The sequence below is a fragment of the Ranitomeya variabilis genome, chromosome 1, assembly GCF_051348905.1.
Source record: "Ranitomeya variabilis isolate aRanVar5 chromosome 1, aRanVar5.hap1, whole genome shotgun sequence".
Lineage (NCBI taxonomy): Eukaryota > Metazoa > Chordata > Amphibia > Anura > Dendrobatidae > Ranitomeya > Ranitomeya variabilis.
The window spans coordinates 316,721,015-316,748,059 of NC_135232.1; the positions used below are offsets into that span (position 1 = coordinate 316,721,015).

Consider the following 27,045-nt stretch of genomic DNA (forward strand, 5'->3'; position numbering starts at 1 on the left):
GCTGTCTGGCCCTCCAAAGAAATGCCTCCCCACACTATTACTGACCCACTGCCAAACTGGTCATGCTGGAGAATGTTGCAGGCAGCAGAACATTCTCCACGGAATCTCTAGACTCTGTCGCATGTGCTCAGTGTGAACCTGCTCTGATCCGTGAAGAGCACAGGGCGCCAATGTCGAATCTGCCAATCTTGGTGTTCTCTGGCAAATGCTAGTCGCCCTGCACGTTGTTGGGCTGTAATCACAACATTCACTTGTGGACGTTGGGCCCTCATTCCAACCTCATGGAGTCTGCATCAAGGCTCTGGTACTGCTCCTCCTTGCACAAAGGAGGAGGTAGAGTACCTGCTGCTGGGTTGCTGCCCTCCTACAGCCCCTTCCACATCTCCTGGTGGACTGGCCTGTCTCCTGGTATCTGCTCTATGCTCTGGACACTGTGCTGATAGACACAGCTACCCTTCTTGCCACAGTTCGCATTGATGTGCCATCCTGGATGAGCTGTACTACCTGAGTAACTTCTGTGGGTTGTAGACACTGCCTCATTCTAATGTGCAGTACCTCTAGTACCTCACCTTTATGGTGAGAGCAATAACAAAATGCAAAAGTGTCCAAAACAACACCCAAAAGGATGAGAACAGAGAAATGATCTGTGGTCACCCCCTGCAAAACCACTCCTTTGTAGGGGTTGTCTTGCTGATTGCCTATCATTTCTACCTGTTGTCTGTTCCATTTTACAGCAGGAGAAATTGATTCACAATCAGTGTTGCTTCATAACTGGACAGGTTGATTTTCACAGAAGTGTGATTGACTTGGAGTTACATTTTGCTGTTTAAGTGTTCCTTTTATTTTTTTAAGCAGTGTATATTATAATTATTACTTTTTAAACCACAGCCACAACATATGGCAATGAATAAATATGTTGAGAAAGCTTTTTATAAGAAATAAGACATAAAAGTAAAAAATATTAATGAGAATGAATTGACATATAATGTTTAATAATAAAAAAGTGCCAAAGACAATCCACAGACAAGACAAAAGGTAGAAAAAAAACCAAAAAAAACAGAAAATAAGCTAAACAATGTTAACATTGGCATACATGTGAGAATAATACTTTATGTTTACATACGGTAATCAATGACTTTCTATTCTGTGCCAAGGTCGGAAGATATGTTGCATTGTTATTGTTTGCAAAAAGTTTACTTGTACCTGTTTATATAAAAGAAAAGCTGACTATAAATGACTGTAGTTTCATAGAGAAGGTAGAGGGACAATCGCTTACACTCCTCCCCAGACAAACAAATGGCAGAGACTGCGCCAATCTGATGCAAACAGGCTGTACCATTCTAAAGCATTGTCCGGCAGGGATTGCACCAGCATGTTAGGGGTTAGGAATGTACCATAATAGCATGAAACAATATCTAGTTACAAATAGATGTACCATGGCAGGCATAACCCAGCAGAGATGAATACATTCCAAGCCCCCCTGAAGTACTGCAGCAAAACTAAAGAGCAAAGAATCTCCTCTTCCTTGTCTCCAAATCTCATTGTTTCCTGTAGAGAGGATACAATCAATACATCTCTTTATAAACGCGTCTGCTGCAGGCTGCCAGGCAGGGTTTATTGATCTCCACATATCAGGTTATACCCTTTCTACTCAGCACAGAAGCAAAATGTAAAAGAGCGCATAAAAGGCAACGTGATCTACAGAGACAAATAAACGTAAAATATAACATACACAGGCAGAGGTTTCCCTCTACGTTACACTTATGCATGCACATTTGCTATTGCATGTTTAGCAGAAGAAAACTGACATTGTTTTTTTTGTTTTTCCAAAAAAAAGTGCAAGCTCTACGAGGAAAAACATTGATTTCTACCAAAGGCACAAGAATGGAGATAAGAAAAGTGCCATTTTTATTAATCACCTTCCATAGTAGCTGAGATAAATCATATAGCTCAGGTCTATGAACCTGTTCACCCATTCAGCATTGATTTCCTGGCTCTAATAACTGTCGTCCGGTCAGAAAACATCCACGCCGCTTCCAGGTCCCAGCTGTATGACTGCCATTGTCCAGTCTGCACTATTAATCCAGTTAAGCATTTGTATGGCTGTCTATCGAGTGCATAGTATTAGGTTGATCATGTCATCCCTTATATATTCCTGGCTTCTAGATGGCTATTATTTTAAGACTAGAAAAGCAATATCATATGTTTCTATGGCTTTTTCTAGCAAGTACCGTTTGGATATAAATCCTGTTAATTAAATATTCTATTGCTGTATTCATACTGCCAAAAATACTAACCCAAAGTATTTGGAGCAGGGTGCAGTTCCAGATAAGAGACATGAATAGCCATGAAGTAAAGCTACCCCAGCAGGCTATATTTCCAGGACACTGACAGTTGTCATGCTATATTAGGCTCATTAGTAATAATTAGCAATAATCATTGGTATTATGCATCTAAAGCTGTATCCATGTATGATAATGAAATAATACTGATAATTGTAAATTAATTATCGCTAGATATTTTCCATGAACCTCATTATACTGGGCCTGGACTTGTCCTATTCCGTACAACTGATTGTCCACTACTTTAAGAACAAATCTGACATTCATGTTTCCACATCAGATAGTCGGAGAGAAGAAGGTACCGATTGCAAGCGGAAACAGAGCCGAGAACATCTTCTAACTAAGCAGAAATATTTCTTCCGCGAAGGGACTTGTTCGTGATGTCTGAGATTTTTGGTTCCTTGTGGAAACAAATGAAGCACCGTCATCCGCTGAGGTTGTGTAAATGCTGAATGTGATCTCCAGCGATTATGGCACCATAAAGGTAATGTGGAGTTTTAAAGGCGCACACATGGCATTACACAGATGTGGAAGGGAAGATGGCTTCAATGGATAACTCCTAAAATGAAGAGTACAGGGAGAACTTTAAGTGACAGGTATTGACTGGAGGCTGAAAAATCCATGATAAATATGGGTATGGCCAGGAATATTACCTTTGGCTTGTCTCCCTCCTTAATAGGTGAGATTGATTTTAGGCACACAGGGCCACCTATAGAAAACACAAGATGGCTAACTCAAATATGTGCCAAACTACAAAGTAGATAAACCAGTCATATACAATTGTATTACATTAAGATGTATGGTGCCTCTCATTTAGTAGTTAATAGCTTAAAAGATCCATTAAATATACCCTGAAATCCATTAGTCCTGATATTGTGTATACAGAATACATGTAAACTTGGCCTGGCTATGCAATTTTCAATAACACTGCAGGAAAAGGAAGATTTGACAAAGATATAGTTGCAGTTATAATAATTCATTGTGAATTTGGCGAATAAACCTAAATTACAAACTTCTGCTTTTTGTAATAAACCAAACAAGAACAATTTATATAGCTCATCACATCTAATATAATAAGTGATTTCCAAAAATTCTGCACAAAATGCCACTTTTATCAGCTACTGCAGTCTCAGAATTACTCAACCCCTTCATAACAAGTGTCTTTAGCACTCAGTAAAGCACCTTTGGCTGTTATGACCTGCTGGAAGGAGTATATGGCAGAGAAGCAGTGTGTGTGTGTATATTTAGCAGAGGGGCAGTGTGTGTGTGATTATTTTGCATGTCACCTGTGATGTCTGCATAAGCCACAGAAGTTTGGGATTCTGTTCACTGGAGCAATAAAACAAAACAGAAGCTTTTCAGGCCTATGGTAAGCAGACTATCTCGAGGAGAAAGACTGAAGCTTATGCTGAAAAAAGCATCCTGTCTAGAGTGAACCATGGTGGTGGCTCAGTGATGCTTTAGGACAGCTTTGCTTCCTCTGTTACTAGAAACGTGTGTGTGGAGGGCAAGTTGGATTCAATCAGGTGTCAGGAAATCGTACAGTGGGGAAAATAAGTATTTGATACACTGCCAAAGTTTTCCCACTTACAAAGAATGCAGAGGTCTGTAATTTATATTGTAGGTAAATTTCAACTGTGAGAGACAGACTCTTAAAAAAAATCCAGAAAATCACATTGTATGATTTCTATATAATTAATTTGCATTTAATTGCATCAAATAAGTATTTGATAAAATAGAAAAACAGAATTTAACCCCTTCCTGACGTCGGACGGGATAGTACGTCCGACGTCAGGTCCCCTGCTTTGATGCAGGGCTCCGCGGTGAGCCCGCATCAAAGCCGGGACATGTCAGCTGTTTTGAACAGCTGACATGTGCCCGCAATAGCGGCGGGTGAAATCGCGATTCACCCGCCGCTATTAACTAGTTAAATGCCGCTGTCAAACGCAGACAGCGGCATTTAACTACCGCATCCGGCCGGGCGGCCGGAAATGACGCCATCGCCGACCCCCGTCACATGATCGGGGGTCGGCGATACTTCAGTATTGTAACCATAGAGGTCCTTGAGACCTCTATGGTTACTGATCGCCGGTAGCTGTGAGCGCCACCCTGTGGTCGGCGCTCACAGCACACCTGATTTTCTGCTGCATAGCAGCGATCTGATGATCGCTGTTATGTAGCAGAGGTGATCGATTTGTGCCTGCTTCTAGCCTCCCATGGAGGCTATTGAAGCATGGCAAAAGTAAAAAAAAAAAGTAAAAAAAAATGTGAAAAAAATAAAAAAAACATAAAAGTTTAAATCACCCCCCTTTCGCCCCAATCAAAATAAATCAATAATAAAAAAAATCAAACCTACACATATTTGGTATCGCCGCGTTCAGAATCGCCCGATCTTTCAATAAAAAAAAAGCATTAACCTGATCGCTAAACGGCGTAATGAGAAAAAAATCCGAAACGCCAGAATTACGTTTTTTTGGTCGCCGTGACATTGCATTAAAATGCAATAACGGGCGATCAAAAGAACGTATCTGCACCAAAATGGTATCATTAAAAACGCCAGCTCGGCACGCAAAAAATAAGCCCTCAACCGACCCCAGATCATGAAAAATGGAGAAGCTACGAGTATCGGAAAATGGCGCAATTTTTATTTTTTTTTTTAGCAAAGTTTGGAATTTTTTTTCACCACTTAGGTAAAAAATAACCTAGTCATGTTAGGTGTCTATGAACTCATACTGACCTGGAGAATCATAATGGCAGGTCAGTTTTAGCATTTAGTGAACCTAGCAAAAAAGCCAAGCAAAAAACAAGTGTGGGATTGCACTTTTTTTGCAATTTCACCGCACTTGGAAGTTTTTTCCCGTTTTCTAGTACACAACATGGTAAAACCAGTGATGTTGTTCAAAAGTACAACTCGTCCCGCAAAAAATAAGCCCTCACATGGCCAAATTGACGGAAAAATTTATGGCTCTGGGAAGGAGGGGAGTGAAAAACGAATACGGAAAAACGGAAAATCCCACGGTCATGAAGGGGTTAATATTTGGTACAGAAACCTTTGTTTGCAATTACAGAGGTCAGACATTTGCTGTAGTTCTTGACCAAGTTTGCACACACTGCGGCAGAGATTTTTGCCCACTCCTCCATACAGATCTCCGGATCTGTCAGGTTTCAGCTCCCTCCAAAGATTTTCTATTGGGTTCAGATTTGGAAACTGGCTAAGCTACTCCAAGACCTTGAAATGTTTCTTACAGAGCCACTCTTTAACCCCTTAATCCCATTTGACGTACTATCCCGTCAAGATGACCTGGGACTTAATTCCCAGTGACAGGATTGTACGTCATATGCGATCGGCCGCGCTCACGGGGGGGGAGCGTGGCAGATCGCGGCAGGGTGTCAGCTGACATCCGGCACTATGTTCCAGGAGCGGTCACGGACCGCCCCCGGCACATTGCGATCAAACATGATCGCAGTGTTCCGGCGGTACAGGGAAGCATCGCGCAAGGAGGGGGCTCCCTGCGTGCTTCCCTGAGACGATCGGTACAAGGCGATGTGCTCACCTTGTACCGAGCGTCTCTTCCCTGCAGGCCCCGGATCCAAAATGGCCGCGGGGCTACTTCCGGGTCCTGCAGGGAGGAGGCTTACCAAGTGCCTGCTCAGAGCAGGCGCTGGTAAGCCAGGAGGAGGGCACGTCAGATCGCTGATCTGACACAGTGCTCTGCAAAGTGTCAGATCAGCAATCTGTCACTATACAGTGATGTCCCCCCTGGAACAAAGTAAAAAAGTTAACAAAATTTTTTTTAAATGTGTAAAAAAAAATAAAAACAAAATTCCAAAATAAAGAAAAAAAAATATTGTTCCCATAAATACATTTCTTTATCTAAATAAAAAAAAACAAAACAATAAAAGTACACATATTTAGTATCGCCGTGTCCGTAACGACCCGTCCTATAAAACTGTCCCACTAGTTATACCCTTCAGTGAACACTGTAAAAAAAAACGAGGCAAAAAACAACGCTTTATTATCATACCGCCGAACAAAAAGTGCAATAACACTCGATCACAAAGACGGATATAAATATCCATGGTACCACTGAAAACGTCATCTTGTCCCGCAAAAAACGAGCCGCCATACAGCATCATCAACAAAAAAATAAAAAAGTTATGGTCCTCAGAATAAAGCGATGCAAAAATAATTATTTTTTCTATAAAATAGTTTTTATCGTATAAAAGCGCCAAGACATAAAAAAATTATGTAAATGAGGTATCGCTGTAATCGCACTGACCCGAAGAATAAAACTGCTTTATCCATTTTACCAAATGTGGAACGGTATAAACGCCCCCCCAAAAGAAATTCATGAATAGCTGGTTTTTGGTCATTCTGCCTCACAAAAATCGGAATAAAAAGCGATAAAGAAATGTCACATGCCCAAAAATGGTACCAATAAAAACGTCAACTCATCCCGCAAAAAACAAGACCTCACATGACTCTGTGGACCAAAATATGGAAAAATTATAGGTCTCAAAATGTGGTAACGCAAAAAATATTTTTTGCAATAAAAAGCGTCTTTTAGTGTGTGACAGCTGCCAATCATAAAAATCCGCTAAAAAATGCTATAAAAGTAAATCAAACCCCCCTTAATCACCCCCTTAGTTAGGGAAACATAAAAAATTAAAAAAATGTATTTATTTCCATTTTCCCATTAGGGCTAGGGTTAGGGCTAGGGTTTAGGCTAGGGTTAGGGCTAGGGTTGAGGCTAGGGTTGGGGTTAGGGGTGGGGTTAGGGGTGAGGTTAGGGGTGGGGCTAGGGTTAGGGCTAGGGTTGGGGCTAGGGTTAGGGCTACAGTTAGGGTTAGGGCTGGGGCTAAAGTTAGGGTTAGGGCTGGGGCTAAAGTTAAGGTTAGGGCTACAGTTAAGGTTGGGGCTAAAGTTAGAGTTAGGGCTAAAGTTAGGGTTGGGGCTAAAGTTAGGGTTGGGGCTAAAGTTAGGGTTTGGATTACATTTACGGTTGGAATTAGGGTTAGGGGTGTGTCAGGGTTAGGGGTGTGGTTAGGGTTATGGTTGGGATTAGGGTTAGGGGTGTGTTTGGGATAGGGTTTAAGTTAGAATTGGGGGTTTCCACTGTTTAGGCACATCAGGGCTCTCGAAACGCAACATGGCATCCGATCTCAATTCCAGCCAATTCTGCATTGAAAAAGTAAAACAGTGCTCCTTTCCTTCCGAGCTCTCCCGTGCGCCAAAACAGGGGTTTACCCCAACATATGGGGTATCAGCATACTCAGGACAATTTGGACAACAATTGGGGTCCAATTTCTCTTGTTACCCTTGGGAAGATAAAAGTTTAGGGGGCTAAAAAATAATTTTTGTGAAAAAAAAATGATTTTTTATTTTCACGGCTCTGCGTTATAAACTGTAGTGAAACACTTGGGGGTTCAAAATTCTCACAACACATCTAAATAAGTTCCTTGGGCGGTCTAGTTTCCAAAATGGTGTCACTTGTGGGGGGTTTCTACTGTTTAGGTGCATCAGGGGCTCTGCAAATGCAACGTGACGCCTGCAGACCAATCCATCTAAGTCTGCATTCCAAATGGCGCTCCTTCCCTTCCGAGCTCTGCCATGCGCCCAAACGGTGGTTCCCCCCCACATATGGGGTATCCGCGTACTCAGGACAAATTGGATAACAACTTTTGGGGTCGAATTTCTCCTTTTACCCTTGGGAAAATACAAAACTGGGGGCTAAAAAATAATTTTTGTGGAAAAAAAAATAATTTTTATTTTCACGGCTCTGAGTTTTAAACGGTAGTGAAACACTTGGGGGTTCAAAGCTGTCAAAACACATCTAGATAAGTTCCAGTCAATTTTGCATTGAAAAGTCAAACGGCGCTCCTTCCCTTCCGAGCTCTGCCATGCACCCAAACAGTGGTTTACCCCCACATATGGGGTATCAGCGTACTCAGAACAAATTGTAAAACTTTTTGGGGTCCATTTTCTCCTGTTACCCTTGGTAAAATAAAACAAATTGGAGCTGTAAATTTTTTGTGAAAAAAAGTTAAATGTTCATTTTTTTTTAAACATTCCAAAAATTCCTGTAAAACACCTGAAGGGTTAATAAACTTCTTGAATGTGGTTTTGAGCACCTTGAGGGGTGCAGTTTTTAGAATGGTGTCACACTTGGTTAATTTCTATCATATAGACCCCTCAAAATGACTTCAAATGTGATGTGGTCCCTAAAAAATATTGGTGTTGTAAAAATGAGAAATTGCTGGTCAACTTTTAACCCTTATAACTCCCTAACAAAAAAAAATGTGGATTCCAAAATTGTGCTGATGTAAAGTAGAAATGTGGCAAATGTTACTTATTAATTATTTTGTGTGACATATCTCTGTGATTTAAGGGCATAAAAATTCAAAGTTGGAAAATTGCCAAATTTTCAAAAAATTTTTGCCAAATTTTCATTTTTTTCATAAATAAATGCAAGTTATATCGAAGAAATTTTACCACTATCATGAAGTACAATATGTCACGAGAAAACAAAGTCAGAATCACTGGGATCCGTTGAAGGGTTCCAGAGTTATAACCTCATAAAGGGACAGTGGTCAGAATTGTAAAAATTGGCCCGGTCATTAACGTGCAAACCACCCTTGGGGCTTAAGGGGTTAATACCCCTAGCTGTGCGTTTCAGGTCATTGCCATGCTGAAAGACCCAACCATGACCCATCTTCAATGCTCTTATTGAGGGAAGGAGGTTGGTGGCCAAAATCTTGCGATACATGACCCCGTCCATCCTCCCTTCAATACTGAGCCGTCGTCCTGTCCTTTTTGCAGAAAAGCACCACCAAAGTATGAAGTTTCCTCCACCATACTTCATGGTTGGGAAGGTGTTCTTGCAGTAGTACTCATCTTTCTTCTTCCTCCAAACACGGCAAGTGGAGTTGATACCAAAAAGTTCTATTTTGCTTTCTTCTGACTACATTGCCTTCTCCCATGCCTCCTCTGGATCATCCAGATGGTCATTGGTAAACTTCAAAGGGCCTAGACACGTGCTGCCATGAGCAGGGGGGCCATGCATGCACTGCAGACTTTTAATCCATGATGGTGTAGCGTGTTACTAACAGCAATGTTTGAGACTGTGGTTCCTGCTGTCTTCAGGTCATTGAACAGGTCCTCCCATGTAGTTCTGGGCTGATTTCTGACCTTTCTCAGAATTATCCTTACCCCATAAGGTGAAATCCAGCATGGAGCCCCAGACCGAGGAAGACTGACAGTCATCTTGTGTTTCTTCCATTTTCTAATATTGTGCCAAAGCTCATTGCCTTCTCACCAAGCTGCTTGCCTATTGTCCTGTAGCCCATCCCAGCCTTGTGCAGGTCTACTATTTTGTCCCTGGTATCCTTAGACAGCTTTCTGGTCTTGGCCATGGTGGAGAGGTTGAAGTATGATTTATTAAATGTGTGGACAGGTGTCTTTTATACAGGTAACGAGTTCAAACAGGTGCAATTAATTCAGGTAATGGATGAAGAGTAGGAGGGCTTATTAAGGAAAAAAAGACAGGTCTGTGAGAGCCAGAATTCTTGCTAGTTGATCAAATACTTTTTTCATGAAATAAAAAAGCAACTTAATTATTTAAAAGTCATACAATGTGATTTTTTTCTGTCTCCCACAGTTGACGTGTACCTATGATAAAAATTACAGACCTCTCCATTCTATGTAGGTGGGAAATACTTATTTAACCTATGTTGGAGAAAACATGTTTGTAACAGGTCATAACCAGTGCTGCTCTACTAAGAATTAGAGACTCTTGTCATGAGGGGTGAAGAATTCTGAGACAGCAGTAGTCAGTAAAAGTGACATTGTGGTGAATTTGAAGAAACCACTACAATATTCTTGTTTCATTGATTTATTGCAAACAGCAGAAAGTTTGAACATTTTTCTAAAATAACTAATTTGCAATGGGGGTTGAATAATTTTGATTGCACCTGTAACCAATTGTATACCTCCTTTTTATCAGCGTTTTACGTGTTGTCCTAATGACTGCATTAAAGAATGACTACACAGCACAGAAATGCACTAAATGTATAACTAAAAGTCTAGTATACAGAAATATCAAAAACAGGAAACTAACACCGTTGCTTCTAGTCATGTCAAAAACACAAATATGTCCAAGTATGGCTCTTACAGTGTTTAATTCTGCGATTCTACTGAGCAGTGATGATAAAGGTGAATGATTTAGGTTTTTTTAGGATTCTTAGTTATGGATAGCAAATGGTACATGTTATGGACAACTTGAGGATACACACAGCATCTTGATAGCTGGGGTCTGTCATGTATGTGTACATACAACCCCACACAAACATATTCATACCCATACACCTTTTTACCTGTGAAAGATTCACCTATCTCTTCGCTTATTTTTTCTGGATGAGAGACCCTTCCAGGAGAACGCAGCCTACGAGGGCTTGCTCCAGATGGGAGTGCAAGGCTGAGAGATGATGGAGGGGAAGGAGAACTGTGCTCACAGGATAAGAAAGGCACAGAAGCACGGGTACGAGAACCTGAAAAAGTTGAACTGTTTTATATTTGTGCATTATTCATCCTTATAGCCCCTTTTTTATGGTGTTTTTGCTAGACCCACCTCTTGCAGTCAGGAGAGCACTCACTGTCCTTTCACTTATTGCATTGAATCCAGCCTTAATGTCCAGAAATGACCGGTGGCTTGAACCAACTGTGGATGTGTCCTGGACTCGATGCTCTAGAAAAAAAACCTAATTATTAGTGAAATGATTTTTTTCATCACAACTACACTTTACCACTACTTCATGTTAGTGGTAAAATTTCTTCGATATTACTTGTGTTTATTTATGAAAAAAACAAATTTGGCAAAAAATTTGAAAATTTAGCAATTATCAAACTTTTAATTGTTGTGCCCTCAAATCGGAGCGTCATATCGCACAAAAGAGTTAATAAATAACATTTCCCACATGTCTACTTTACATCAGCACAAGTTTGGAAACATACTTTTTTTTTGTTAGGAAGTTATAAGAGTTAAGGGATGACCAGCGATTTCTCATTTTTCCAACAAAATTTACAAAACTATTTTTTTAGGGACCATCTCACATTTGAAGTGAGTTTGGGGGGGTCAATATAACAGAAAATACCCAAAAGTGACACCATTCTAAAAACTGCACTTCTCAAGGTGCGCAAAAACACATTCAAGAAGTTTATTAACCCTTCGGGTGCTTCACGAGAACTAAAGCAATGTGGAAGGAAAAAATGAACATTTTACTTTTTCACAAAAAATTTATTTTGGAACCAAACTTTTTTATTTTCACAAGGCTATCAGGAGAAATTGCACAACAAATTTTGTGGTCCATTTTCTCCTGAGTACGCCGATACTCCGTATGTGTGGGAAAAGCCACAGTTTGGGCGCATGGCAGGGCTCAGAAGGCAGAGAGCACCGTTTGACTTTTTGAACACAAAATTGGCTGGAATCAATGTCAGGCGCCATGTCGCGTTTGGAGACCCCCTGATGTACATAAACAGTGGAAATTCCCAATTCTAACTCCAACCCTAACACAGCTGTAACCCCAACCATAACCCCAACACACCACTAACCCTAATCCCAACCCTAACCACAACCCTAACCCCAACACCAGAATCATAACCCCAACACAACTTTAACCCCAACCCTAGCTCTAACCCCAACCCTAGTCCCAAACCTAACCATAATCCTAACCACAACCCTAAGCCCAACACCACCCTAACCCCAACCCTAGTCCTAACCCCAGCCCCATCCCTAACCCTAGCCCAAACCTAGCCCTAAACCCCCCACCTTAACCATAACCCTAACCCCAACACCATCCTAACCCCACAACTCTAGCCCCAACCCTAACCCTAGCTCAAACCCTAGCCCAAACCGAACCCTAGCTCTAATCCCAACTCTAACCCTAGACCCAACCCTAACGTAAAAATGGAAATAAATACTTTCATTACTTTTACTGAACTAAGGGGGTGATAAAGGGGGTTTATTTGTTTTATTTTTATCACTGTGATAGGGTCTATCACAGTGATCAAAATGAACTAATAAGAGAAATCTCCTATTGTTGCTGGGTGCACATGCGCCGTCATTTTCTTCTCGGAGGAAGATGCCGAATGCCGGGAGACATCACTGGGGGATGCAGGAGGTGCCGGAGGTACCAGGGGGGCCAATTTCTCTCTCCTCTGATGTGCTAGATCATATCAGAGGAAAGTGTTATGGTCTGGTGATTAAGGAGCGACATGCGACTAGCTCTGGGCAGGTGGTAACTATACCGACCGCAGTTCCTGATCTTAACACAGACACTAGCAGTAGCTGTGGGATGTTCCTGTCACTCCCTGGACACCTCGTCACAGCCGGAGATCTAGCTACCCCTAAAGGTAGAAGCATGAAAGCTATCTTGCCTCAGAGAAAATCCCCAAAGGAAAGGACAGCCCCCCACAAATAATGACTGTGAGAGGAGAAGGAAATGACATACGTAGTATGAAACAAGATTTAGCAAAGGAGGCCACTACTAGCTAGAAAGAATTAGTACAGGACAGAACACTGTGCGGTCAGTAATAAAAACTAGAAAAAGTCCACCGCAGAGAAATGCAAAAATCTCCACACCTGACTAAAGGTGTGGAGGGCAAACTCTGCTGCCCAGAGCTTCCAGCTTAGCTGACTAGATACATACTGATAAGCTGGACAAATGAGCAAAACATAGAAAGTGCTAAACAACAAAGTCCACAACAAGTGAACTGCAAAAAGACAAGCAAGGACTTAGCTTTGCTGAAATGGTCAGAGTGACAGGGAAATCCTCAGAGAGCCATGACTCCAAGCTCAACAATTGACAACTGGCATTGAATTAGGGAAAAGGCCAGACTAATATAGCAGAGCCAGAAAGACGATCAGTGAAAACAGCTGCTGATGCTAAATCCAAGAAGCAGCCATACCACTCAAAACCACAGGAGGGAGCCCAAGAGCAGAACTCACAAAAATGCTACTTATAAACACCGGAGGGAGCCCAAGAGCGGAATTCACAACAGGAAAGAGAAATAAATAGGAAATCAGACTTTTTTTTTTTCGTTTTTTGCGGTCGCCGTTATTCCATGAATAACGTTGATCGCATCACTGGGGACAGTATAAACCAATCCGAATCATGTTCTCCGATGTCTCGGCTACCACGGTAGCCGAGACCCCGAAGAGTTTCCGACGATGGGGGCGCTATAACCTTACTTCTCAGTGCCGTTAAAAAGCGGCGCTGAGGAATAAGTACCCTTAACTGTCGCCATTAAAAGGTGTATCGGCGGACATTAAGGGGTTAATTTTAAGTGATATCACCCTTTAACAAATCAAGTCTTTGACTAACCAATCCGAATAATATTTTTTGCTTTTTCTCTGATTTACCTTAAGAGCTGTATAGCTCACATGTAGTGTACAAACAGCACTTGCCAGAAATACCTGCAGCTCTTTTAATGTTGCTGTTCCTTTAACTCTCCCAGAACAATTTTGTTCTGGTCTTTTTATAACTTTTTGATGGAGTCCAGTTCTGGGTAATGTCAAAATTGTACCAAATTTAAGCCACTTCTTGATGATCGTCTTCACAATGTTCCACGGTATATGTAATGCCTTGGAATCATTTTTGTACCCTTCATCAGACTGATAACTTTGAACAATGAAATCCATTTGCTGTGCTGAAAGCTGTTTATGGACCATGGCTTTTGCTGTAAAATTAAACTAAGAAAATTCTGCTAGAACAGCTACATTTCATATGGGGTTCACCAGAATCACTTTAAATTATGGCAGCTGTGTACGGAATACTATTTAACATTACATGTGATTGCCTAATGGAATCACATTTTTTTAAAAATTTTTGTTACTTTCATTTTCCCTCTCAAAATAATTTTCAGTTTGTGGAAAACATTCTGAAATTATTCCTCTTGGTATGATTTTTTTACATGATGAAACCTGCCATTTTAATAGGGGTGTGTAGAGTTTTTATATCCACTGTGTCTAAAGACATCTCAATCAGTTTAAAATCTAAAATGAATTTCTCAATTTTAACTTCAGTCTGATGTTCCCTCACTCAGCAGAAAAGGCCCTCTGAATATATGGTACAACTTATCCATATCTGCTTTTCATTATTAGCAGAACCAGAATTCAGGAACCATTCATGACACCTGTATCATGTCAAAGGAGAGAGGAGACCGTCATAATGGTCATCAACACATCGCCATGCCCTTTGTTTTGAAAGCTTTGCTGCATTAGGAACAATGTACAAAATAAGAATATATGCACATTGCACCAGTAGAGGGCAGTATAACAGCAAGTTTCAAAGAGAATGAGGAGGTGGTAAACAGGATAGAAATGAGCTGCAATCACAGATGTTTGTAAATGATTTTATGTGACACATTACCATTAACCATACATCAGGTACTCATTGCCTACACACATAACAGACTAGAGACAGTAAAACAACTGATTAGGGATATCAGTTGAAGTATATATCTTAAATAGTATTAAAAAGCAGCTCGGTCAGGTCTCTATCCGTATCTGTGTGAATAGTATAGAGGGTGAGGCAATATATTGTTCTTGGACTTGATCCAAGATTCTCTAGTAAAAAAAAAAGTTAAATGTCAGGACTAAGAGAAAACCCGAGCTCTGCTCCCTCCATCCACACGGGGTGATTGACAGGTTTATATGCCTGAGGAGCTGTCAATCACTGCGTGTGGCTGAACAATTTTTTAAGCAAAAACACTGAATCAAATCATAGAATCATTGTTTATTCAAAAGAAATGCAGTTGGCACTGCTCTCTCTTATCCAAACAGACAGGCGGGACTAGGACACACAGCAAGGCGGTGCTCTGAATCTAAGAGAGGCACATATTAAGCACAAAAATATGGCACTCACCAAACTGCATGAATAGATTACATCTTTTTATTTTAGTAAAAGTGCATATTCACAGGAAAGCATAACAAAGAATATGAATAGGCAACAGACTCTTCGTGTTGGATCGCACTTCCTCTAAGGATGACTGAATGTGAAATGTCTGCCCCCCTTTCATACACCCCGTCAACTCTCTCCCGGGAATATTGTGCACTTTTTCTAAAATAGAAAAATATATATCTTTTCAAGCAGTTTGGTGAGCATATTTTTCTTCTGTTTGTGCCTCATATAAAAATATATATTCCCAAATTCTCATTCTTCCCTTATGTACCATGCTACCATATCCTGCTAAATCCAGCGGGATCAACAATCTACAAGTATGGAGAAAGCCTGACATTGTGGGATTTTAACAAGCCTAACAATCCTATTTTATTAGGTGTATGACAAGTCATTCATTAAGAAATTATGTCCATACTAATACGATCATCATGTTATAGATGCAAAAAACATAGAAAAAATTGTGTTAGAAATGTGAGCTCCAAAGCTGACTGAGTATTCTCCCCTCTACCAGTGGCTGAAAACAATCTCAGTGTTACCTTTGTAAACTACTACTACCACCACTACTACTGCTACTCTATTAGGCTACGTTCACATTTGCGTTGTGCGCCGCAGCGTCGGCGCCGCAGCGCACAACGCAAACAAAAACGCGGCAAAACGCACGCTAAAACGCTGCGTTTTGCGCCGCATGCGTCCTTTTTGGCCGAAAGTTGGACGCAAAAAAAATGCAACTTGAAGCGTTTCTTGCGTCCAACGCTTGCGGCCATGCGGCGCAAAACGCAGCACAACGCATGTCCATGCGCCCCCATGTTAAATATAGGGGCGCATGACGCATGCGGCGCCGCTGCGGCGCCCGACGCTGCGGCGCTGACCGCAAATGTGAACGTAGCCTTAAATTAACCATACTTACATGGTGGACATGGTAATTCATAGCAGACATTTGCTTTAAAGGGGATGTTTTATTAGTACCACTCCAAAGAGGCCGTACTAGGCCCCTGGCCTTGAAGGGAGGCCGACATGACCTAGCTGATGTGGGAATATAGTGAGCTGGAGGGACATTTAGAAGTGTGGGGGTTAGCAGATTTGTACAGAGGTGGAGCTGGGGTCAGGTCTTGGGGGAGGAGGGGTCTGTGGTGGGGTTATGGGGCAGTAATTTAAAATGGGTCAGCCAACTTATTTGGAGTTGCCATTTTAGGTACCCCCTTTAAGTGTTAAGAAGCTATAAAGCTGAAAATATATAAAGAATTGACATGCTTTAGCACTACGGAGAGCAACGTTTTTTTGTTTATTGTACATGGAGGCAGCTGTTCCTAGTTGGCACCTGTTCACATTAGCTTAGAAGTGCCAGTCAGTCTTTTTGTCAAGGTTTAGCAGGAGAGCCTAGTCCTGCTCACACAGCTGAGCAAGTCTCTCTCAGGCCGGCGTCACACTTAGCGTAGGGAAATACGGTACGTTTTTTACAGGCGTAATATGCAGAAATGATCCCAAAACAGTGATCCGTATGTCATCCGTAGGCAAAGCGTGGCTGCGTATTTTGCGCATGGCATCCTCCGTATGTACCGTATTTTTCTGACCATAAGACGCACTTTTTTTCCTCCAAATTTGGGAGGAAAGTGTGGGTGCGTCTTATGGTACGGATGTAGCATGTGGGGAGGGGGGCAGCAGGGAGTGGGATCGCACTGTTATCCCACTTCAGGATGTCCTCACTGCCCGGAATCAGCACTGGGGAAACCACTGGTCCCGATGATTAAGTGCAGTGAATATTCATTAGCTGCTTCCCCGCCCACTGATCAACTGAGCCATGAGCCAGGAGAAGCAAATGAATACTGCACTTAAGCAGCAACACACACATAGTTTCCCAGCGCTGATTCCTGCAGCAGCTGAGATCTGTGTGTCTGGGGGAGGAGGAGGAGGCAGCAGCAGGGGCCAGGAGATCGCTGCATACCTGCCTGCTGGGGCTGTGCTGGACGCTGAGCTGTGGTGCACAAGGAGGACCTGTGTGATGTCAGAAGTGGGCGGGCTGGAGCATCACATGGCAGCTCAGAGCCCTCCCTCTTCTTGACATCATCACAGGTCCTTCAGACTCCCCACTAGAATCTGCAGGCTTCCTCTTTATAACCTGTGCTGTGGAAAGGCAACAAGAGGGAGGGCTCTGTGTGTGCAGTCATGGGATGCTCCAGCTTTTACCTCACCAGTGTGGCTGGCTGCCACAATTAAGAGGTTAGTCTTTACAAAACACAATAAAGCACTCTGCCACTCCTTTGGTGAACTATAACTCCCAGCATGTCATAGGATCTGCAGGACATGCTGGGAGTTATAGTTCTCCCATGGGTTCTTAAAGCAGCACTCCAGTGTTATTTTGCAGTGCTGGAGTGGTGCTTTCAATATAATCCCTGTGCCCCCATTCTTATACTCACCCTCCAGCGTCTTCATATAGTACTTCACAGACACCACACTGGTCCCACAGCTTCCAACATAATAACATACTATTATATATAATAACACCACATATAATAGAATGTTATTTATGTTATTAAATATTTTACCACATTTTTTTGCTTCAAATATTTTTTTGCCTATTTTCCACCTCTAAAACCTAGGTGCGCCTTATAGTCCGGTGCGTCTTATAGTCCGAAAAATACGGTAATCCATATGGCATCCGTACAAAATGGACATAGAATGGATCCATGGGCTCAAATATTCGTGAAAACATATATACAGTCTATATATATATATATATATATATATATATATATATATACACACACACACACACACACACACACACACACACAGCGTGCAGAATTATTAGGCAAGTTGTATTTTGACCACATGACACTTTTTATACATGCTGTCCTACTCCAAGCTGTTCAGGCTTGAGAGCCAACTACCAATTAAGTAAATCAGGTGATGTGCATCTCTGTAATGAGGAGGGGTGTTGTCTAATCACATCAAAACCCTATATAAGGTGTGCTTAATTATTAGGCAACTTCCTTTCCTTTGGCAAAATGGGTCAGAAGAGAGATTTGACGGACTCTGAAAAGTCCAAAATTGTGAGGTGTCTTGCAGAGGGATGCAGCAGTCTTTTAATTGACAAACTTTTGAAGCGTGATCACCGAACAATCAAGCGTTTCATCGCAATAGCCAACAGGGTTGCAAGAAGCGTGTTGGGCAAAAAAGGCGCAAAATAACTGCCCATGAATTGAGGAAAATCAAGCGTGAATTTGCCAAGATGCCATTTGCCACCAGTTTTGCCATATTTCAGAGCTGCAACGTTACTGAAGTAACAAAAAGCACGAGGTGTGCGATACTCAGGGACATGGCCAAGGTGGCCAAGGTAAGGAAGGCTGAAAAACGACCACATTTGAACAAGAAACATAAGATAAAACGTTAAGACTGGGCCAAGAAATATAAAAGACTGACTTTTCAAAGGTTTTATGGACTGATGAAATGAGTGACTCTTGATGGGCCAGATGGATGGGCCAGAGGCTGGATCAGTAAAGGGCAGAGAGCTCCACTCCGACGCAGACGCCAGCAAGGTGGAGGTGGGGGACTGGTATGGGCTGGTATCATCAAAGATGAACTTGTGGGACCTTTTTTGGTTGAGGATGGAGTGAAGCTCAACTCCCAGACCTACTGCCAGTTTCTGGAAGACAACTTCTTCAAGCAGTGGTACAGGAAGAAGTCAGTATCATTCAAGAAAAACATGATTTTCATGTAGGCAATGCTCCATCACATGCTTCCAACTACTCCACAGTGTGGCTGGCCAGTAAAGGTCTAAAAGAAGAACAAATAATGACATGGCAGACTACTGTTGGACGCTTCAGAGAGACATTCCAGATGCTACTCACAAGCGTAAATGTACCAAGAGAAGCCTCACAGGGAAGAAGAATCGATTTTAGTGTGTGTTAGTGAGCTCATTGCAGTTAAAAAATGATTTTCTTGAAACATTTGTAATAAAAAATTTATGAGTCTATTTTCATTTATTTTGAGGTATTATCTTATTTAACATAGTTACTTAAATTGTCAGAAAACGTGATGTCCTATGACAAAACGGAGGTCATTTTCGGATTCAGTGCACTTAAAAACATAAAGATTACGTGGAATAACCAAAACACCTCTTGAAAAAAATTTTTTTGCAGACCTGTGTTATTAGTGAGGAATATGTAAAAAAATAAGGGATATGAAATGGTTTACTGTATGTAACCATGTCTCATATCCTGCCGGGTTTGATAAGGAGATAGCAAAAGCCGGCACATCACTTCAGTCCTGGGCTACACACTGAAAAGTTTTACTTTTACTGCTACCAATTAAAGCCATTTTTTCCTTAGTGCAGGGGTGTCAAACTCCTGTCTTGGTTGCTTAGTGCATAGATACAGGAAACCATGGGTGTACACTGTTGCCAACAGAAGCCTGACACTAAGGGTATGTGCACACGTTGCGGATTTGCAGCAGTTTTCCATGAGTTTACAGTACCATGTAAACCTGTGGAAAACAAAATCCACAGTGCACATGCTGCGGAAAAAAACGCGCAGAAACGTAGCATTGTTTATTCCGCAGCATGTCAATTCTTTGTGCGGATTCCGCAGCGGTTTACACCTGCTCCATAATAGGAATCCACATGTGTAAAGCCGCAGGTGGAATCCGCAAAAAAACACGGTAAATCCGCGGTAATTCCGCAGGTAATCCACAGTGCGGTTTACCTGCAGATTTACCAAAATCAGTCTGGAAAAATCCGCATGACTTTCCGCAACGTGTGCACGTGGCCTTTGTATTACGAATGTAAGCTCCTCCCCTGCAGACTACACCCACCTACAGAAACTGGACTAACCCCCCCATATGGGCCATTCTTTGGTCTCAATCAGTGATTGTACTGGCCTATCACTCCTGGTACTTAGATCACTTTTCTGAGTGAGTCACGACCTCACAGTCACTTAAATGCTGCATGTGAACCAGCAAAATCAGACACTATTCTGATCACGTCCTAGAACGATTTTGTTCCACCACAAAGTTCTCTCACCATAGTGTATCATGTATACGGGCCACATGCTACTCTGACCTCTTTCCACAGTGAGCGAGACTAACAAGCAGTGGCTCTTCACTATGGTGTACACTATTTTGTGTAGCAAAAAGACAGCACTCGGGCTGCTTCCCAGAGAAACATGGCCTAATGAGGGTGCATTATACTGTGCTGGCTGCCTATGGGGGTGAATTATACAGTACTGGCTGCCTATGGGGGTGAATTATACAGTACTGACTGCCTAATGGGGGTGCATTATACTGTACTGGCTCCCTATGGGGGTGCATTATATTATACAGGCTGCCTAATAGGGGTGCATTATACTGTACTGGCTGCCTATGGGGGTGCATTATACAGTACTGGCTGCCTATGGGGGTGCATTATACTGTACTAGCTGCCTAATGGGGGTGCATTATATTATACAGGCTGCCTAATGGGAGTGCATTATACTGTACTGGCTGCCTATGGGGGTGCATTATACAGTACTGGCTGCCTAATGGGGGTGCATTATACTATGCAGGCTGCCTAATGGAGTTGCATTATACTATACAGGCTGCCTAATGGGGGTGCATTATACTGTACTGGCTGCCTATGGGGGTTCATTATACTATACAAGATGCCTAATGGGGGTACATTATATTGTACTGGCTGTCTAATGGGGTGCATTATACTATACAGACTGCCAAATGGGGGTGCATTGTACTATATAGGGTGCCTAATGGGGGTGCATTACACTATACAGGCTGCCTAATGGGGGTGCATTATACTATACATGCTGCCTAATGGGGGTGCATTATAGTGTACTGGCTGCCTATGGGGAGTGCATTATACCATAGAGGCCTATAGGGAGTGCATTATACTATACAGGTCTATAGGGAGCGCATTATACATGCTGTGGGGAGTGCATTATACTATACAGGTATATGGGGAGTGCATTATACTATATAGGCCTATGGGGAGTGCATTATACTATACAGGCCTAAGGGGAGTGCATTAAACAATAGTGGCCTATGGGGAGTGAATTATACTATACAGGCCTATGGGGAGTGCATTATACTATACAGGCCTATGGGGAATGCATTATACTATACAGGCCTATGGGGAATGTATTATACTATATTGAGGACTATCTGGCACATTATACTATATGGAGGCTATCTAGGGGGCCATCATACAGTGTCAGTATACTGTGTAGGGGCACATTACAGTGAGGAGGCATCATGTTACGTATAAGAGAGCATCATACTGTGTATAGGGGAGCTGTACAGGGGGGAGACTAGGGACATTATTCAATGTAAAGTGGGCACTTATTGGTATAGGGGAACTCAGGTTACTATGACTATCAAAGGGGCACACAGGGCATTATTACTTTCTAGGGAGCAAAATATGGGCACTGTTTTCTAGGACACTTGCAACCGGCATTACTATATTATAGAGGGGTGCTTTAGAATTTAGAGGGCACAGAGAACCACACAGCAGGTGCAGTAATAGGGACACATATGGCAGCAGCATTGGGGTACTAGTAGGATGAGGAGTTTATGCAGGTTGGGAATAGATGGTGACGTGCTGAAAATATGAGAAGTGAAATGTGTCTTTGTTGTATTCTCTGCAGACGAGTCCTGGGTGGAAGAAGTTGTGTCGGTCTGGGCCAGATGGAAAAGACCGGAAAAGTGAACAACTCCATCAGAAAGAACGTCAGCAGTAAGTCATTATCTGTAACTGTGCTGTGATCTCTTATATGTTCTGTAGGGCTGGTATCTACCACTGACCATATGGCGGTAGTATCCATGTTGCTTTTTGTATAGAGATTATTTTCAGCAACAGCGCGGTCATCTGCTGAGCTCCTTCTCCACTATTAGGGTGCGTCACCCAGTTGTAATCAAGGTTACCTGGTTAGGGGCCCACTCAGAAGCTTCGCCCCCCCTGAACCAAAACCCTAGCTACGCCTCTGCCAAGATGGCACCCACTCCCTGTGTTGGGAATGCTTATCAGAGGAGGTGGAACCAGCACAAGGAGCAAGTGCCATCTTGGATTCTGAGGCCCAGTGCGCAGCTCCACACCGCTCTGTTCAGCAACTCACAGGCGTTAAACGCAGGACAAGCTCTCCACTTTGGTGTATGGGTAAAGTAAAGAGCAGGTTCTTCTGCATCTGGACATCATGGGCCACATAAAATGACATCATGGGCCGGATTTAATCTATGTTCCTTGGGATTCACACATGTTTCTTGGATGGTTTAATTAAATGAGAAATAACATTGAATAAACGTGTACCTTTGCTTAGTCCTCCCTGATCCCACAAGAGTTTTGTGATCTCATTAGTCCAAGTCTCTTTCACGTTTGAAGTCTCTGCTTGGAGAAGTAATGTCTCACGAGACTTTTGACGACGAAACCAAAGCTCAATTCGAGTGTCTCCCTCTCCAGCATTCTCTGTAAGACCCATGTCAGCTGTCTAAATGAGAAAAGGAATATACAGTTTATTACCATTATTTTTCCATTATATAGATGAAAATGATAGATTATAGTCTGTTCAGCAGAATATGGCTGCGTACACACGCAGAGGTCATGCTGTGGCTTTTAACCACAGCAGCCCTATACTGCTACGGTCTTTCCTGCACAATTACTTAATCTTGCAGGGTAACACCGGTTTTCCCTATAAGACCAATAGGTGATTGTGCAGGCGAACAGTACACTGTCCGCACAGGCACAGGATTAAAAGCCATAGCATGACTGCTGCGTGTGAATGTAACCTACGTTGTTTCTCATTATGCATGGTTTTTGAACTTTAAAAAGAAAAATTCTCATTTGATAACTATATTTTTGGGCTCAAAGTCTGTAATAGTATCTCACAACCTTATCTTCCGTATTTCCTGACATTGTCCTACTCAGCCGACTGGCCTGACATGATGTTACAGTGGTCAGCATGGGCAATCTGACAGGCCTGTGGTTAAAAAGCTCTACACGCAAACTTCTACAGGTCCTTCTCAAAAAATTAGCATATAGTGTTAAATTTCATTATTTACCATAATGTAATGATTACAATTAAACTTTCATATATTATAGATTCATTATCCACCAACTGAAATTTGTCAGGTCTTTTATTGTTTTAATACTGATGATTTTGGCATACAACTCCTGATAACCCAAAAAACCTGTCTCAATAAATTAGCATATCAAGAAAAGGTTCTCTAAATGACCTATTACCCTAATCTTCTGAATCAACTAATTAACTCTAAACACATGCAAAAGATACCTGAGGCTTTTAAAAACTCCCTGCCTGGTTCATTACTCAAAACCCCCATTATGGGTAAGACTAGCGACCTGACAGATGTCAAGAAGGCCATCATTGACACCCTCAAGCAAGAGGGTAAGACCCAGAAATAAATTTCTCAACAAATAGGCTGTTCCCAGAGTGCTGTATCAAGGCACCTCAATGGTAAGTCTGTTGGAAGGAAACAATGTGGCAGAAAACGCTGTACAACGAGAAGAGGTGACCGGACCCTGAGGAAGATTGTGGAGAAGGACCGATTCCAGACCTTGGGGAACCTGAGGAAGCAGTGGACTGAGTCTGGTGTGGAAACATCCAGAGCCACCGTGCACAGGCGTGTGCAGGAAATGGGCTACAGGTGCCGCATTCCCCAGGTAAAGCCACTTTTGAACCATAAACAGCGGCAGAAGCGCCTGACCTGGGCTACAGAGAAGCAGCACTGGACTGTTGCTAAGTGGTCCCAAGTACTTTTTTCTGATGAAAGCACATTTTGCATGTCATTCGGAAATCAAGGTGCCAGAGTCTGGAGGAAGACTGGGGAGAAGGAAATGCCAAAATGCCTGAAGTCCAGTGTCAAGTACCCACAGTCAGTGATGGTGTGGGGTGCCATGTCAGCTGCTGGTGTTGGTCCACTGTGTTTCATCAAGGGCAGGGTCAATGCAGCTAGCTATCAGGAGATTTTGGAGCACTTCATGCTTCCATCGGCTGAAATGCTTTATGGAGATGAAGATTTCATTTTTCAGCACGACCTGGCACCTGCTCACAGTGCCAAAACCACTGGTAAATGGTTTACTGACCATGGTATTACTGTGCTCAATTGGCCTGCCAACTCTCCTGACCTGAACCCCATAGAGAATCTGTGGGATATTGTGAAGAGAAAGTTGAGAGACGCAAGACCCAACACTCTGGATGAGCTTAAGGCCGCTATTGAAGCATCTTGGGCCTCCATAACATCTCAGCAGTGTCACAGGCTGATTGCCTCCATGCCACGCCGCATTGAAGCAGTCATTTCTGCCAAAGGATTCCCGACCAAGTATTGAGTGCATAACTGAACATTATTATTTGATGGTTTTTTTGTTTGGTATTACAAAACACTTTTATTTGATTGGTCGGGTGAAATATGCTAATTTATTGAGACAGGTTTTTTGGGTTATCAGGAGTTGTATGCCAAAATCATCAGTATTAAAACAATAAAAGACCTGACAAATTTCAGTTGGTGGATAATGAATCTATAATATATGAAAGTTTAATTGTAATCATTACATTATGGTAAATAATGAAATTTAACACTATATGCTAATTTTTTGAGAAGGACCTGTATGTACAGCTTCTATCACAACCAACATTAACTCTTTCAGCAGCTCGTGCTACAGCATCCCTTATTTAGGACTGGACCACATTGAACAGTCTTCGCTCTCAACAAGCATTACTGAGTCTTGGATGCCTATGACCCTATCACCTGTCATTTTAAAGATGCTTTAACCAAGTCATCTCACAATTTGGTCCTTGTTAAAGTTGCTCAGAAACTTATGCTTGCCATTTTTTTATGCTCCAAACAAATAAATTAAGCCTTTTTACTACTGTTCCATAACTAAAAATATTCCTTAAAAATACTAAGTAGCATTTAAAATGTGAAGGACGAAACCCCCAACTATTCTGTGCTGTCACATTGTGTAACATGTTGAACATGGGATATCAACTTCTGCAGAAATTTCCCTGCCCCTGCCAACACAATGTTCTATTGGGCTACGTACATAGATCTTGACGCAAGAAGTAATAACACTATTCAGTTGTTCATGTTATTTTCCTTCATTTCAGTTTTCTTACCTTAAAAGCTTGTTTAAATCCATATGTCTCCAGTCCTCCTTCTGCTGTCTTCAGTTTACTCAGAAGCAGAAGTTTTTGGAACAGGAAGACATGTCGCACGGACTTCTTTCTTCCAGATAAAACAGTAAATACATCCTTATGCAGGAGGCGTCCTTGTTCCTTCTCATCCACCTAAATATGAGCATAAGACCAAATATACAGTAAACCTGCAATTAGGGTTATAATCTAGCAAATAAGTAAAGTGTAGTATTCTCTGGTAGGCCAATAGGTAATAGGGCTGATGCTTGTTAATGAAGTAGAAGAAAGGGTGATGTGTGAGTGTAGGTTCTCACAAAAAGGGGGACTTTGTACAGCTTAGAGGCTTTCTCACACTACTACTATAGAGATCAGGGTGCATATTTATTTATTCTATGTGCCTTACTAACACTTTATAAAAAGTACTTTTGTTCCCCAGCTCGGCCGTGACCTTCTTATCCTGTCTACCTGATGTAACTGACAACCTCCATAGTCCAAACAATCCCTATTCTACAGGGTGGTTCACTCGCTACTTTACCTGGAAAAATTGCTGTAACTTCTAAGAGAGATGGACAATTGTACTGAAATTTAGACTGTACATACATTGGTTCATGAGAAGTGAAACTGCAATGAACCTCAGCGACAGCGATGAGAAACATCCTCACACCGAATGGTCTTGCCAACTTGTCGCCCTGCTGGCCGTCTCCACTATAAGATAGGCTTGCTGCACGCCTTTCTGTGTGTCAGTAGTTTAGTAGTAGTAGTGCCGACCCCCCTTTCATCATGTGCAGACCCCCTCCTCATCCATATAATTCATTTTATAAAGGAAAAAAAAAACGTTTTTCATACTTGCCTCACAAGCGATCCCCAGTAGGCGCAGCACCTCTTCTGGCCACAGTGTCCTCATACATGTTGGCAGGCCCACAGCGCACAGCACGTTAGTGCAGGATGGGGCCCCATTAGCAGTAGCACAAGAGGCCTCCCTGTGTGTCATCGGGCCCCATACAGCAGTAATGCCCTGATGGCGGCCCTGACCCTGTGGTAGGGCCGCTGGCATATTGCACATATGCAGAAGAAGGTTTCTAGCCATCCTAACAAGACAGGGATTATATGTAAGACTTCATATGTTAGAAGTGCTGAGGCAGAAGCAGTCTAGGGGAATAGACGCCTGCAGGACTAGTCTTCCTTCATTTCCATATATTATGATTGGGAATAAAAATATGTTTTTAAAAGACAGCAGTGTTAGTAAGAACATAGCAGCATTTTGACACGGTCAGGGGACCTTGTTAAATGTGTCATACAACCAGAAATAATGCTGTTAACCTGCAGATATGGGGTTAATCTGGAGGCTAACAGCATTATGATGCTGCCCGGCGCCTGCACGCAGCAGGGAGAAAATGATCTTTATTCTCCCGTCCACCATTCGGTATTCAGTCATAGGGGGAGGCGCTGTTGTCACTGCTGAGTATACAGAGCGGCCGCTGTAACCGCGCCCCCGGCCCTGACTGACAGCCGGCCACAATGTAGAGCCAATGTCAGTCAGGGCCGGGAGCACGGTTACAGCGGCCGCTCTGTATACTCAGCGGTGACTGAACAGCGCCTCCCCCATGACTGAATACCAA

General features: G+C 42.3%; 1 protein-coding gene across 2 annotated transcripts in view; it reads right to left on the minus strand.

The window, feature by feature from the left end:
* Positions 1–975: 975 nt before the first annotated feature.
* The window catches only part of ARHGEF40 (Rho guanine nucleotide exchange factor 40), a 194,624-nt gene continuing 168,554 nt past the window's right edge, over positions 976–27,045 (minus strand). For both annotated transcript variants that reach the window (XM_077297661.1, XM_077297652.1), the window contains exons 17-22: positions 25,409–25,579; positions 22,588–22,765; positions 10,970–11,086; positions 10,716–10,889; positions 2,996–3,051; positions 976–2,901 (exon numbers count right to left, since the gene is read on the minus strand). In XM_077297661.1, coding sequence (XP_077153776.1) covers positions 2,860–2,901; positions 2,996–3,051; positions 10,716–10,889; positions 10,970–11,086; positions 22,588–22,765; positions 25,409–25,579 — 738 coding nt within the window. In that variant the 3' untranslated portion in view covers positions 976–2,859. The remainder of the gene's footprint in view (positions 2,902–2,995; positions 3,052–10,715; positions 10,890–10,969; positions 11,087–22,587; positions 22,766–25,408; positions 25,580–27,045) is intronic.